The following is a 15,580-nucleotide window of genomic DNA, read 5'->3' as shown; positions in this document are numbered from 1 at the left end:
TTCCGTGATGTACAATGTCTATTGTGAATTTGGTGAACTAATTTTGCATCGGGAATTATCTGATTTGATTGACAATGCTCAGTGTGCTTTACATCTTAAGGTTGACATGATACAAGACTCTTTAAAAAGCTGTAGCTGAGTTTGTTGTGTTGTCAATTGCAGAATGAATTAGTGAACTTTAGTGAACTCCAAAGAACACAGCCAGGCATTTTTGAGGTTTTATTATGGCACATATAATATGTAAGTTACATATTACATAATGTAACCATCCATAGAGTTTTCTGTCAATAACAGAAGAGCTAGACAAAACGTGTCAGGAGGACACACCCTTTTTTGCACATGTATCAAGATATAAGTATCAAATCCAAAAACAGTAGTTATGTTAAGGAAGAGAAACCATGATCCATTAAGTCCTGTTTGACTGATTAGATACTAGAATTTCCAGAAACAAAGACATAGGTAAAGTCTAGGAAATCACTCCAACATTATAACTTAGTGTTCAGTGGAAGAAGTGAAATGAACAACCCCATTTGGTTATTATGTAAATTGTGCGTATGCTACACCCAGTGAGCTAAGATACAGATCATCCAGAGCTTTGGTGGTGGGGGCAGTGATGCCCTGACAGTGCATAACATAGGAGTTCATAAAGTCCAACCACTCTAACAAAGAGAGAGTTTCTCAACTTTTTAATCTGGACTTCACGTTGCCCTGTGAGCAAATGCAGATCTGAGATATTTCTAACACTGATATACTGGTATTTTAAAATATATATATTCATTAAAAAATAAATCATATTACCTTTGGAACACACTATTGAAATCCATTTATCATGCTTTTCAAATCAAATCCAATAGATTTCAAAGTGAAAATTCTCTTATTGCTGGGCCCATAAAAAACATGTAAATATTGGGAGCAAAATTTTTGTCAGGACCAGCAAACGTAGAGAAACTCAGCTCTTTCAGAACAAAACAAAGTGCATGCAATAGAGTTAGAGGTGGTGATTATACAACCCCTTTATACAAAGGAACAGATGATGAGTGACATGTGGGATTTGGACCTTAGGTTTTGCAGAAATTAGTCAGGTCCCATTCTGTTTTTTACAGCCTTACAGCAAAATACTCCTCGAGTCAACTGCGGCTGAGCAGAAAGCAAAGAATGATACATGAGGAATGGCAAAGACCTGGAGGAGAGAATGTGGGACTGGCCTTTTTGTATATATTGCACACTGCAATTAAATACCTTACCCACTACACATACATACACAATGTAAAGACAACCAGCTTGTCCTTTAAAGCACCGGCATTTCTGTATTTCATTTCTGATACAATTCTTCATTAGGGTGACTTCTTTCCACTGAAGTAGATGTGAATGATCTCAAATTCATATTTTAAATGAAACAGAAATGCTATGAGAAGGCAAGATGAACTTCACTTCCATTTAGAGTCAGTGCACGACTTCATCTGTTAGATGAAAAAGGAGCTGCCAGCAAACCAAACAGACAAAGTTTGAATACGAATTTTACCAATTACAAACTTAAAATATCATAGTGGATCAAATGAAACCACCTGACCGGGTTTGTGCTCTAATATCTCCTTTTTCAGGACAGGTTAAGGTTTAAAATGTCAGACATTTATCATAATCATATTTTTACATTTCTTTATTTCAGTTTTGGAGGCTGTACAATGAGGATACCAAATATATCAAATTTTATATGATTTGCTATCTAGATTTTATAATGGGATTTTTTTTTGGAATATATTTTTGTCACCTACCACACATATATATACATATATGTACGGTATGCTAGCTGAGAACGATTCCAGTCTGACGTGTGTTTTCCCTTTCATGAATGTGTACTGTGTGATATTTTGAGCAATTCTATTTTCAATATTATGGAGCTGCAGCTTTAAGCATGATTTATCAATAATTGTTACAATATGAAAGTGCAAAGTAGCATTAAATAAACAATGACTTTAATTTTTTTAAAAGAAAAGTGCTATCAGTTGTGTTGTGAGGGTGGATTTGAAACCCAATCCTGCAGAGAGACTTTCATCAGCACAAAGAGGCCATCTCTACCTCAGCTGAAGGTTGACTGACATGTCTGGGACACAATCTCCTGAGCACAGCTGAACAGTCTCCACGGTTGGTGGAGTCAGGTAAAAACCAGACGGTAAGGCATTCTTGAGGAAGGTTATGCAGCCGCTTGCTCTGTCAATTGTCCTTCCTTCTCTCTCTTGTCTCATCAGTTCACGCTCGTAAAAACTTGTATTACTGTTGAGGCTGTTCAAAGGCCACACCCTGCTTGTCATAGATCTCCTTCAGCAGGAGGAGAGCTGTGTCCTCCGATTCCCTAACAGACAGACAAACAGAGAGACAGAGTGAGGGGACCATGTAATTTCTTTAGCTTTTAGATGAATAAATAATCAGTAACATAAAATGTGATACAAGAAAGGGGAAAATAGCAGTCATAAAAGAGCAAATCTAGTGTGCAGTACCAACTGTACTGCTGCAGGTGTACACCCCACCTGTGAACAGGTATGTATGACTCACCAGTAACACAGATGTGACTGGATGGCAAACAGGTATTCGTTAAAGCTCTCAATGGGTTTCTCCTGAAGCACATAGTCAATCCTTCGTCCTCCATTCAACCTGCCAACGTTTATCTCTGGCTGCTCTGCCTGCTCTGCTGACACTGAGGACTCTGCTTCCTCAAAAACTCCTGCAGGGACAGAAGACAAAACACATTAAGACTGCAGAAACAATGACGATAGCACAGACAAGAACATACATGATAATAGAGAGGAAAACTGAGAGTTCTAATAATAATAATCAACTTCATATAAAAATGAAATCATTAAGGCCTCCCTGACTAGGGGACACAATGTACTTATTTTGTTTTTGGAAACCCTGGAACAAATGGATTTGGTTTTGCCTGCCTTAGTTTGTCAGTTAGCAAGATTACAAAAAAGATCAAAGATTTACCTGCATATTGATGCATCTTGATGAAATAATACATGTAGTTTAGGTGAATGCTATTTATGACTATGTTAAATCTGGTTAGATTTGAAACAAAGTCCGGATCAAGTCCATTTAAATGTGGTTTTAGAAGGGGCAGTGGGGTGTGGTTGGAAGTATACACTCTACTAAGTGCTATGGTTTTATACTGATATGGGCCTTTGAGTCTGTTATAAAACTACTTAATACATTTAAAGAAAGCACTTTTCTTAACAAAGTTACAAAGTGCTGAGCAGAAAGAAAAAAAGTAAATAAGGAACAGCAATCAAAAACAAACAAAGTTGCATAAAATATAATCTATACTGGGATAGTAAAACGCAACACACAGTCAATAATTCATAAAAGCGTTGAGCTAAAAGAATGTTTAAAGAAGGCACTTAAATTGTTGCCTGTCTGATCTTGACAGGTAACCTGAGCCACAGTTTGGGGGCTTTAAAGTTAAAGGCACTGTCAATCTTGCTGTTATCTGGTGATCAGGGGCGGCTCCTGGCATAGGCGACATAGGCGGTTGCCGAGGGGGCAAAATGCTGAGAGGGCGGCACAAGAGACTGATTTATCATGACGTGACACATGCAATATAAACCAACACATTCACATCAAAACATCATCTTCTAAACCCGGGAACGCACCGGAGAAAGAAGCGCCGCGAAGTGCCACGAAATCTGTCCGCCTCCTTTCCGCGTTCATGTTTAATAATTGGGCTGTTCGCACCGGCAGCGCCGCGGCCGGGAAGCAGCGGGAAGTGCCGCGGCCGGCTCGCGATCTGCAGCGATGGTCTGTTCAATTTTTTTCGCTCGCCGCGAGCATATCGGGCCGGAAAACACACTGAAAATCAGTATTAAACGGTATAGGTGAAATATTATATACATGATTAAATATACATCCTATACTTTCAATTTCTCCGCTGTTCTCCTGGAGTTTCATTTCCCTGATTTTTGCAGCCACATGTGAAATTTCCCCATCTTCAATTATGTACTTAATCCACACATTTGTCAGTTGTGTCTAAACAGACAGACACACACAAGCACATACTCTCTAATGTGTGTGTGGGGTCCTGTGAAGACCATCATCATTGCCCCTGAACCAGTGCGGAGAAATGCGCTTCCTGTGTCAACAGCCAGGCGGCTGCTTGCACAGAATTTGCGCTTCCACCTCAGGTGTGTCCCTGACGTACATGCTGCGTTGTTAAAGCCGATTTATAGTCGGATTTTATGCATGCACGCAAGCACCCAAGACACGCAACGTGCCCCTTGCGTACCCCCTATTGCGGCTTGCGTGCGTCCACCAATTTTTCTAACTATACGACAAAGCTACGCAAGCCTCACGTAGCCCGCAAGGCTGTTATTGGTTTGCTTACTACATCCCGTCCGGAGTCTAGTTTCCGGTTTCATGTCCCATAATACCGGCAGAAATCACGGAAGATTTTGAAGAACGAATATAGACCAAATAGAAGAGCACTTGGCAGAAGAGATCCGAAAATATGACCACTTGTACAACCCGTCACTGACTGGCAGATTTGTCCGCCAGAAAAAGGCTATTAGGAGCAGCAGTGGCGGAGTAAATAAACAGTCGACGACGACTGCCACACACAAAGAAGACGTCTCTAAGGTCGTCTTCGACAAAACACGTTACTCTGCCTAGTGTTCTGGCGGGGAATTAACACACGCAACCCTTGGGGAACCATAAACCAAAACGAGTCCGTCAATGCAACTGCGTGGCCAGCCGCAGTTGCAGTACTATAAATCGGCCTTTAGACCTATGTGTTAGACCAGACATGGGCAAAGTACGGCCCGCGGGCCGTATACGGCCCATTGGGCTTTTTAATCCGGCCCGCCGAACTTGCCCAAATAAAAAAAATAAAAAGTTTTTTGAAACTAACAATTTTGTAGCACTTAAATGGCACGTACTTATAGAACTTTGTAGTTTTGCTTTATTTTTGAAGAAATCGTACTTTCTTGATTCTTGTTGTTCTGGGTTTGAACCCTCGGGGTTGAATGCACTTATTGTAAGTTGCTTTGGATAAAAGCGTCAGCTAAATTAAATTTGCCAGGGAGTGTGGTGTATAGGGCTCGAAAAGGCACATGATCTCCCTTCACTTTTTCCCTTTGCCCTGTGAGCTCTTCTGTAAAATGAGAGGATCAAGGAAACAAAAAGTGGACAATGAGTGCCGAGTGTTTAACACGGAGTCGACAACAAAATACTTTTTCACTGAAGTCCAATCGAAGGCTGTATGCCTGATGTGCCGAGAAACTGTCACAGTTTTCAGGGAGTACAACATCAGCCGTCACTTTACTACGAAGTCAGTCAACGCAAGAACGGGTTGCTGCAGCTCAGAGGTTTGCGACATATTTACAGACTCAGCAACATTTTTTTTCACAGACAAACTGCGATTAAAGAGTCATCTACCAAGGCATGTTTTTTGGGGGGCATTCGAAATAGCAAAGGCTAGCAAGCCTTTTTCTGAAGGCGGGTTTTTGTTAAATGGCCTTGCAAATAAGTGCTTTGCTACTTGGTAAAGGCAAAATCCTTTCATGTAATGATTTTTCATAGCTTACTATTTTGTCTGCCTGTGTGTGCATCTGTATACAGTCCAAAAGTTCTTGGGGACGCATGACAATTTGCGTGTGTATGTTGGGGGGCGCCATTCTGAAATCCCGCCTAGGGCACCAACATTGCCAGGGCCGGCCCTGCTGGTGATAACCAGCAGCAGCTTTTGTCTTCAGCAAACAACATACAAGCCAAAAGGAATTTATAAAAAAGTGCAAGTTACATGCAACACCAGAAGTTCAGGAGGATAAAACCCTTATTAATCCACAACACAGTGCATACCTCAGAGATAAGTTTGCTCGGCATGCAGCAAGATTTTAAAGTAGCAGCATCAAAAACAGGCCCAGTTTCCTCACTTTACAGTCACAGCATTAGATGTGTCTGAAAGTCATGTCTTGAGCAATAACTGCTTAAAGATCCCTGCAAGTTTAACTGCTTCATCTTGAAAAATCACAAACAGCAAATGCAGGTCCTGCAAATACTGCAGGTTCGATTTCGACTACCTTCATTCAGCATTCCTTACTTGAATTACAGCCATAATCACATGATGAGTACATTCAAAACATTTTATATGACAGTGCTTTAGATTTGAAAGAAATCGTAACTGATGCAAATAAGGTGTGATTGTTGTCAATTTATATGTTTAATTTGAACTGACCTTTTGAATGTTAAGGTTTTCCCTCTGGAGGGCGAGTTTGATGTTACGTCAGGTGAGTAAGGTGTGCCCATTTTGTGGTGTGTTTCTTGGTATGTTATGAACGCACTGTTGTTTCAAGAATAATCTTACAACGGCCCTCCACAGAAATCCAATCCACTGCCAACTGCTGCTAGCTACTTAACATTACATTTTGAAAGGATATTTGTAACACCAGCAAAAGTTACATAACACTTAATCCTAAAAAGTCCAATGTTTGGATGATTTAAACATATATGAGAGTTGTATAAGAAGAATCTGTGAGTCGGTGGGATAAAGAGTTAATTTAAAATGTACAGTCTGTCCTGACAGCAGCTGCATTCCCTTTCACCCACTTAGTGAACTGACAGATTCAGTTCTCCAGGGGGTTTGGAAGAGGGCAGGACATGTACCTGCACATAGCTTCTGAAGGGGACCTGCTGCTGATTAATAGAATTATCCGCTGGTTCAGCACGAGCCAATGACTTAAGTTTAAAAAAACAATCTACACCACTATGCAAGTAGTGTTATTTGATCAGGTCTTAAGAGATTGTGCCATGGGCCCGTTGACGCTTTCTTTTCAGAGTCAGAGATCATTCAACCAATCAGAAATGATTGACAGAAAGGGAGGGAGAGGAAGTGTCAGTAAATCAACCTTTACGGTAAATATTAGATGTACAGCAGCAGTAATGCAGGCAGGTATGAGGGAAGGGATAATTGAGAGCTTGGGGCAAAACAGACTTACTCTATATAACGTAACATGTTCTCTTTGTGAGGGAGTGAATATGAAAAAGTAAGCCATAGAAAGTGAAAAGTTACTGTAGCACCATTTTAAAACCAATACACATTTTCCACAATGAATAAAGAAGTTGTAAATAATAATAATAAATAAAAAAGTTCAAATTCAAGCCAGGGAAATAAACATTAAGGCTTTATGAGAGACTGTTTACAATAGGCTAATAGACTTTTACTTAATCGCGCAGGTTTAAAATTAGGGAAACTGGGTGATTTACATTTTTTTCCATTTCATCTTGGAAGTGGCTCCCCTGGCTTACCTTGGCAGTAATGCATATGAAGGGCCCTGGGCCACTCCAGTATTTTAGTCCAAAAATCAGCACTTTTCTCTTCACTCTCAGAAGAAGTAGTAACTGCCGCTGAGGCTGAGGTTCAAGGTAAAGTGGGAAAGGGGTGAGGGACAGAAGGAGCAACCACCAGAGAAAGCAAAAGAAGGGAGGGGAAGGTAGCAGCATGCAGAGAGGGATGAGAGGAGTATGAGGAGACAGGGTTAGACACACTCCTCTGCATACACAAGACTCCTCTGCATACACAAATACAAGTAAAAGGGGTCTTTCTACCTTGCTTCTCCTCAAGGTTTCTATCTATTGTAGTATCCCCTTCTTCCACCGGGGGCAGTGCTGCGGCAGAAGGGAGTCTGGCTAAAGACTGCCAGGCCGTCCGTAATGATCCCAAGACATTGTTCTTCAAATCCATGCTCATTCGGGTGAAGCTGTCCTTCAGTTCTACAAGACAAAAAGAAAGAGAGAAATTCATTCAACCCTGCCACAATACTGTTCAACATAATCCAGGTAAGAGGCAGTCATACCCAGGTGCATCCTCTTGCGGCCTTTATGGTGAGGGATTAGCATGGGCTCCAGATCCACCTCTGAGACAATCATGGGCTCTATCCGATAGGCCACAGGGTCGTACTGCACAGCAATAAAGGAGATGAGATGACGAATGGAACTTTTATTAGATGATCTCTTTGATTGTGGGAAATAAAAGCTGGTGAAGTAAAAACTCTTTAGTGCCAGTACAGGATGTGTAAGTGAATGGGCAGTAAATATGTGATTACTCACCGGGTGGTAGATGTTGTAAAAGCTCTTGCAGGTGGGGAAGGTGTAGTTTGGGTCGATGCGTTTCAGTCCACGAACGGTGAGGAACATACCAATGGGAGAGCCGAATGCAAAAAATGTCTGAGGGCGGAACGCTAGCTGTGGGTATTCAATAGATACCTGCGGAAAGGAGGGGGGTTTATAAATATCTGTGCTTCTGAAACAGTTAAAGGTTAAATGCATTATGGTTTAACCCTGAGGAGTCCTGGCCTTTTTTGGCTGTTTTTTAAGACCTTGAGTGTGATTTGATCAGCGACTCCTGAGGGTTAAGCAAAGTTTATGTTGTGAGAGGACATGTAGGAAAGAAAGCTGGAAATGAGATAATACTCCTTTGGTGCACTGGATGTTTGAAAACACAGACACAAGCATTCATAGCATTAAGACAACAGCCAGGGAGCATGACAGCAAGTAAGGAGGAGACTTGGATACATCTCATGCAGGCCTGAGTGAGCATGGACACAGAGCTTGGTATTTGGACTGCACGACTCAATGGGACAAACACAGGAGCCCCCATCACAGCATAATGTGACTTCACCATGGAAACCCCACAGCTCGTAGAATAGCCACTTTAAATCAGTTGTCTTGAGTTTTTTATCAAACTAGACTGGACTGTATTCGAGGAGAAACTCTGGGTAAAGTGCAATCAATGAGAACTAATGACAAAGTCAGAGAGCACTGCAACACCATATGAGACACACCTGCCCCTTGGCTATACCTCCATTGGTCTGTCCAGGCAAGCGGGGGGGAGGGAGAGAAGCAGGAATTTTGTGCATCAAAGCTTTCAGCTACTGGTGCGCCCAAGCACAAATATTCATACGGAATCTGTTTGCATGTGTGCTACCTGTCCGATTCCCACGTCGAAGTATTCATATTCCACGGCGCTGGTGACAGACTGCGCCCTATGAAACTGGGCCTGCTGCGGCGTCACACCTGAGGATTGATTACCATCCTGATCATTGGTGACTTGGGGTGGACATTCCAACCCGGGTGGCAGAAGCACAGTCCCTGTCTTACAGCCCTTTCGGAAAGAGAAACACAAAAATGATTCAAAGGGAGACCTTACTTGTATTTATTTTGAAAGGAAGAGGGATCAAGTGAGATTCAAACAGCTGCATTAACACAGCCTGTCTGTCACTGTTGTACATAACAGTACATAAGTTCGCTTGGACAGTTTCTACTCATTAAAAATACACATAAAAACACACAAGTAAATAATACAAAACACAGGATAGTTTTTACTGTGCCTGACCTCTGGAAACCATTTTCTTTTGGCGTACTTCAGGATCTTCTTCCGAGGTCCAAGAGGAATTCCTAACACTTTGAGATCACTGTCGTTGCAAAGAGACTAAAAGAACAAAGAGAGATGTTTTTAAACTGAGAATTACACTTGAATGTGTACGTCAGTCGTGTTCGTTTATTACCAGTGATTCCAGGTCAAGGTTTTCAGCCTGCAGTGTATCCAGGTATTGCTGGAGGCCCAGTCTGGTCAGAGTCTGCTCCAATGTGTCACAGTTCAAATGATACGACTCCTCGGAAGGCATCTTGAGCACATGGAGGGAGAGAGTGGGAAATTGATTCTACACTGACATTCTTTAATTGAACATATAAAGGTATAGTCTATGAATCTAAGTGTTTGAATCAGTATTCTGATGTTATCTGTTACTGTGAATGACATCGTACCCCATCTGTGGACCCTGATCTAGTCCTCTGGTTGGTTAGCAGATCAAACAGGATCAGTGAACCTGAGGAATGAGGGAAAACAAGTGTTGGAACTCAGAATTTGTATGTTCTGCTTGTTTATGACAGGGTGTGGGTGTCTGCATCTCTAACCCAGACTATGGCCCACTACTGAAACTGCCCCGCTGAATTCTGGGTGTCGCTGTTTAAAGAGGGTGTGTAGCCTGTTGATCTCTGAGGCTACTGTGTCCACTATGGTCTGGCAGTAGGTGGGGCTGTTATAGAAAAACAGGTCCAGCAAAGTGTCGTTGGTGAAATGTCTCAGTCTGCTGATACTGGGAAGAGTGATCCTCTGGATGTCCCTGGAGAGAGAAGAAAAAGGCGGGTGGCCACAGTTTGACAATTTTCAAATAGTCTCAGAGACATTGGCATTATTGTACAGTGTGGTAGTACACAGGGGAATATGGTTTTATGCTCTCTCTCCATACTTACTCATCCACACCAGTTGCATCGCCGTGTAGAGCGCTGTGCCAGTTGACTGGGAGGAACTCAACTCTGTTCACCTGGCCATCTTGCTGAGCCCGTTTGTAATGGGAGGCCAGGAGGGACAGGGAAGCACTCCTGAAGTCACTTACTGGAGAGACAAGATGAAAGGGAGTCGTATACACTCTTATATGTGCATATATGTAAACCATAAATACCCATGCACACCTACCACACTGAATGATGGATCTGAAGCGCAAGTCACACGCAGGACCAATGCCATGCACCATGAAGACAAGGTGGTCCACCTTTTCTGGTTCACCTGGAAACACACAAATGTATGGTGACACCAAAGGTCTCGGCTGAAGGTGATACCCTCTACATATTGTACTGTCATACATACCTTCAGGTATCTCTACAGGGATGTTGTCTACCCCCCTTTTGACTGTTCGTGGTCGGGTCTGCTCTGAGGGGGAGGACATCCACTCATCTTGCATTCCAATTGGCTGATATTGCATTATAAGCTGAGCGAGGAGTAAGGAAATGAAAGAGATGAGGACTTGTGAAGGCAAGGAGAGGGCACTTATTTTTTTTATGCTATCACTTGTGGTTTGGCTTTGTCATGTATTCAATAATACTTTACATAGTGATATTTAACAGTCTGCCTTACTTTGGGATTGTGTAAGATAACACTCTCTCCAGTGGGAAAGTCTAGTTTCGTCTTCCATTCGTCCAAGGTCACTGCTATCATATAAGACTCCTGAAAAATTGGAGGATGGGTGGGGGAGGAATTAAAGACCAAACAATAGGTAAAGAGGGAAGTTTGGAAGAGAACACAAGTCTGTAGGAATAATGTGGTGGTATAAACTCAGCTTCTGGGTCACACTACCTCCAGGCGCTGGCTGAAGACCTCAGAGTAAGGCATGAACATGATGTCTTTATCTCCTTTGTAGAACCAGGTACAGCGGCGGACTTCTGTGGGACCTTGCTCCCAGTACACAGCGTAGCGTTTCCTCTCCATGACGTGCACATCATACCGCTCTCCGTCCACAGCCACCACCACCTCCCCCTCATCTGCTACAAAGTAAACAAGTAAATGAGTGAATCACAACTGATAAGGAAGTTACTTTTCTAGCCAAACCATGTTGACTACTCAAATCACTGCTCATTGACTTTGCAGAAGCAGCAACAGCAGGAGGATAAGTGCAGCCTTCTAGAAGAATATGGACATAATGTACTTAAAACAATGCAATCCTCGCTCACTTTCTAGGGATGTACTGTTAGACATTTGCTTTGGCATGTAGTCCTAATAAGAGATATGTGGAATTTCCTACTTTTTAATGATTTCGAAATTAAATACCACTAGATTTGACAATATTTTTTCCTTTTCGTGGGCTTGTGTGTGATTATTTATGTAGATATTCAACTCAGTGTGACAACAACGTCCTTGTAAAACCAAAGTATGTGATTTTATCTCAATATATGGATTAAACACATGAGATAAGGCATGTTGTTGAGTTTAGAGGGGCTGTTAGGTGGACTTTGTTACATTTGGACAGACTCAGACTTTTTCTCCAATTCAAGGCTTTACGCTAAGCTAATCAGCTGCAGCTTCACATTTACCATGTAGACATGAGGTGTCAATCTTCCTGTTATTTGAAATTATTCATTTAAAACCAAATTAACATAAAATTAAAAAAGGGGGTGTGCTTGTATTTTTCATTATTATACGCGTTTAAATTACGTTCTTCAGTCCAGCATGCTGACAATAAGGGAGGCTAATCTAAAACCTCCCTGAAATTGAATTTAATTAACTTGCTGTTAAGCTACTTCTAACAGAGAGCATGTTCTGTTGCAGAGTCTCAAGTCCTTCTAGGTATTAGGCCAAGTTGGTACCAGTCGTGTTTTGACCTTTTATATCGCTCTCATAGCTCTCCTTATAACATATCCAAACAGAATGTACAAGGCACAGTATGTAATGTGCACATACAATATAAACAACCCCTTACCAGAGTTGCAGGCAATCTCTAGTTTGTCAGAGTCTTCTCTGCTGAAAGGAAGCCAGGAGGTGTTGTCATTAGCCTGTCGACAGAAGAACCAGTGAGGCTGCACTTCTCTGTAAGGAGCTGGGACTGCCTCCATGTCGAGAATCTCATAGGAGGTAGTAGAAGAAGGAGAGGCCTTGTCCAACACAGGCGACACCTGGAGAGGAATGATGACCAGTATAGTCAATAGGTTAAATCAATATTTCTTCTTCGGGTCTGCAAGAATGCTCTGTTAAAAAGTAAATTCCGAAGGTTTCATTCTTTGGAACAGCCCACAATTTAACACTGCAGCGTCCAAAGTAAGTAAATATAAGTCTGTGGTGCTAAGTCTGCACCCTACCACGAGGCTCCTATTAAAGAACCTAAGACCATCAGGAAGAGCAACTGACAATCAGACAGGAAAGGATCAGACCTCCTCTTAGCACAAAGCTACACGCACTGCAAGCTATTTTTGGTCTCCTCTTTTCATTACTGTTACAGATACAGCTACTTGCAAATAACACATTTCCACTCAAGAGCTTGGATTCACAAACATTGTTACCAGTAAAACTCTTGGTACGCTGCTGCTCCAGTTTCACAGTGTTGAAAGAGAGAGAGCCTGCTACAGCTTGAACCCACAAACAAACCCCTCATTATACACAGCCACCAAATCAGCAATCCAATTTGCAATCTAGTGTGCAAGACTGAGAATGAACTGGAATGTGTATGGAACACACTACCTAAGAATAAAATCTGTTGATCTCCTTGACAGTAATACCTTCCTCTGTGTGCACGGGTCAGCAGGTTTTCAGCTGCAGACTATAAATAGTATAATTGGCTTTGTGTGCATTACAACAACAACAAAAAAGAAAATCGATAAAAACCGGCAGCAAAGTAACTTATATGATTCCTTTGATACAGACACAACGTAATCCTGTTCTCCCTGTATATATCAAAGGGACATATATCAAAGGAATCATATAAGTTACTTTGCTGTGGGATTATGTGTTATACTCAATTTAGTCACATGTATGTTTCTAGTTTAACATTGACATGAAGACACACACACTGATTAGCCTGGGATACAGTGGTGTGCACAGCCTTGAAATTTTACAACCTGTCGTTCCCCTTCCTATATTCCTCTGTGCTGCCCGTCAAATTAATATGTGTAAAATGTAATAACTAGATTCCCAGTTTCCCTCAGTATTGTTTAAGTATCTATTTATTATCTATTTATTATATAGAGGTATAATGTTACTTAGCACACTTTAGACTTCCAGGCTTTCTCTGATAAGACCAGGTTTGTCTAAGACTGACAAAAAAAACTAAATCGAGAAAAATGTGTACCTCCAAATGTGTAATTTATTACTGGAATAAAAAGCATCTGCCTGTATGCAGCTGAGGACAGATGACAATAGGACTATATCTAATATTTAAAAGGTGGATAACCCATTGAATTGATGGAAACTCTGAGAAGTCAAACTTCTTATGTACAGCACAGCACCATAACAACTTCTCTTCAGACAATAAATGTAAGATATTACAGTCTTCTGAGCTCAATGAGAAAGGATTCTCACAATTCGCCCAAGCTTGAAATACAACAACATTGGTTTAATGAAAAATTTTGAAAGTTTCTTGTTTTACAATCACAACTTTTCTATCAATAAAAGAAAGCCAAACTCCTCTCTGTAAAGTATACAGCATGCCAGGGCGGTGTTAAAGTCGGTTGGTTTCAAGTTGAAGTTGAAACCAACCCTTATCCCAGCAAAGCATATCTGTGATCATAATCAGGGAGGGCCATTGAACAGCAGACAGATGTTGATCATCAACCATGTCACATCCAGACATGCAGCTTCACCTGATCCTCAGGTGTGTTCCCTGTAGCCTCGGTCTCAGCGGGGCTGTCAAACCGGTCTGGGGTGTGGCTGTTTGGGGCAGCCTCAGGAAGACGCCCCTCCTCACCGGGACTGGAGGACATTTAGTCCAAGACTTTACCAAACCCTCACCTCTGACCTGAGGAAGACACACACGCACACACACACGCACGCACGCGCACGCACGCACACACACACACACACATGCACGCACGCACGCACACACACACACACACACAGTTGCACGTGGAGTATCAGTAAACAGATCTCACAGTTACATCACAACTACATAACAAGTTATATATAACCTGTCAGACATAGAGATACTTGACATCAGCCTGTGTCATTGCACCACAGACGATGCGATAGAAAAACAAACCAATCAGATACATCAGGTGTTAAAGTTTAGTCTGAAGCTAATGCTAACTGTCAACTCACACAGTGGAGGTTCCACGACTTGTGTCAGCGTGTGTGTTCTTGACGTTTTCTCAATCAAAGCTACACACCCGCTAACGTTGCCTCTCGATAGCTTGTGTTGATGTCCAGAGAAGACAACACACACATCCCAGAGGCCAAAGGTTGCTCACGCTGAGGTGCATGCTAGCTGGCTGCTGGGGGTCTGACACTGGTTGTCATTCCCAGTGCTCACACACTGGTTTCCAGCGTTAACAGGTGCCGGACTTAAATCTCACCGATCACTTCACATCCGGTCAGCAGGCTTGTTGGAGCGGAGTTGTTTTCGTTGTTTAGCTCGCAGTAGCTAGCTGTGCTACCAAGGACAGCCTCCTGTCAGACGACGCCTGCTTCAAGTGCTCTCGGAAATATGGCCATCACGGGAATGTCGCTCACGAATGAGGAGACCGCTGAGCAAAATAAGGATTTAAAATCACATTAGAGCAGATGAAGTTTTCTGCAATGTACGAGATTTTACCGTGTGACGACAAGAAGGTGGAGCACTAGAAGGATGCTTTAATTAGCGATAGAAACAATTTTCTTTATAAATCCAAAATATCCTTCGTATATTTCGGTTGAGAATTCAACTGAAGTAAAAACTAACTCTGAAGCGGAGTAAACAAAGAGTCTCCGTCAAACACAGGGCAAAAATAACCGAATTTTATGAATAAGTATTACATTTACGAGGAACATGGAAGGCAACATGAAGCACCGCTCCGTCACCAGGCCGACGCCCCCAAATACTGACGTTTTGTCATTTGTTGACCAGTGGTTTAGGGGTTATATTTCACCAATATGGTGCACAGCAAACATTAATAATTATTTACATAAATAATTATCATTTATAATCATTGTTTGTTTTTAATAATAGACTTTATTTATACAGCACTTTTCGAAAAACAGGTTCATAAAATGCTTAATAAAATGCAATTAATTGCAATT

General features: G+C 41.8%; 1 protein-coding gene across 4 annotated transcripts; it reads right to left on the bottom strand.

Moving 5' to 3' along the window:
- Window positions 1–206: 206 nt before the first annotated feature.
- ddhd2 (DDHD domain containing 2) lies at window positions 207–14,984 on the bottom strand. 4 transcript variants are annotated; one of them, XM_061071146.1, is made up of 18 exons: window positions 14,624–14,984; window positions 14,170–14,324; window positions 12,297–12,489; window positions 11,177–11,364; window positions 10,958–11,047; window positions 10,691–10,811; window positions 10,520–10,609; window positions 10,297–10,438; window positions 9,958–10,166; window positions 9,808–9,869; window positions 9,549–9,668; window positions 9,377–9,472; window positions 8,969–9,145; window positions 8,092–8,247; window positions 7,839–7,941; window positions 7,591–7,755; window positions 2,551–2,719; window positions 207–2,350 (listed from the first exon to the last, which is right to left on the bottom strand). In XM_061071146.1, the coding sequence occupies exons 2-18, from the start codon at window positions 14,287–14,289 to the stop codon at window positions 2,269–2,271; spliced, it is 2,283 nt and encodes a 760-aa protein (XP_060927129.1). In that variant the 5' UTR covers window positions 14,290–14,324; window positions 14,624–14,984; the 3' UTR covers window positions 207–2,268. The 4 variants fall into 4 exon arrangements, with proteins under 4 accessions (XP_060927129.1, XP_060927131.1, XP_060927130.1 ...); XM_061071148.1 differs by having other exon boundaries at window positions 11,177–11,361; XM_061071147.1 differs by having other exon boundaries at window positions 14,878–14,984.
- Between the last annotated feature and the right edge of the window lie 596 nt (window positions 14,985–15,580).

Source organism: Limanda limanda, chromosome 5 (assembly GCF_963576545.1).
Source record: "Limanda limanda chromosome 5, fLimLim1.1, whole genome shotgun sequence".
Taxonomy (NCBI): Eukaryota; Metazoa; Chordata; class Actinopteri; order Pleuronectiformes; family Pleuronectidae; genus Limanda; species Limanda limanda.
Note: the sequence above shows the minus strand (reverse complement) of the source record. Positions and strands in the feature narration are given on the sequence as shown.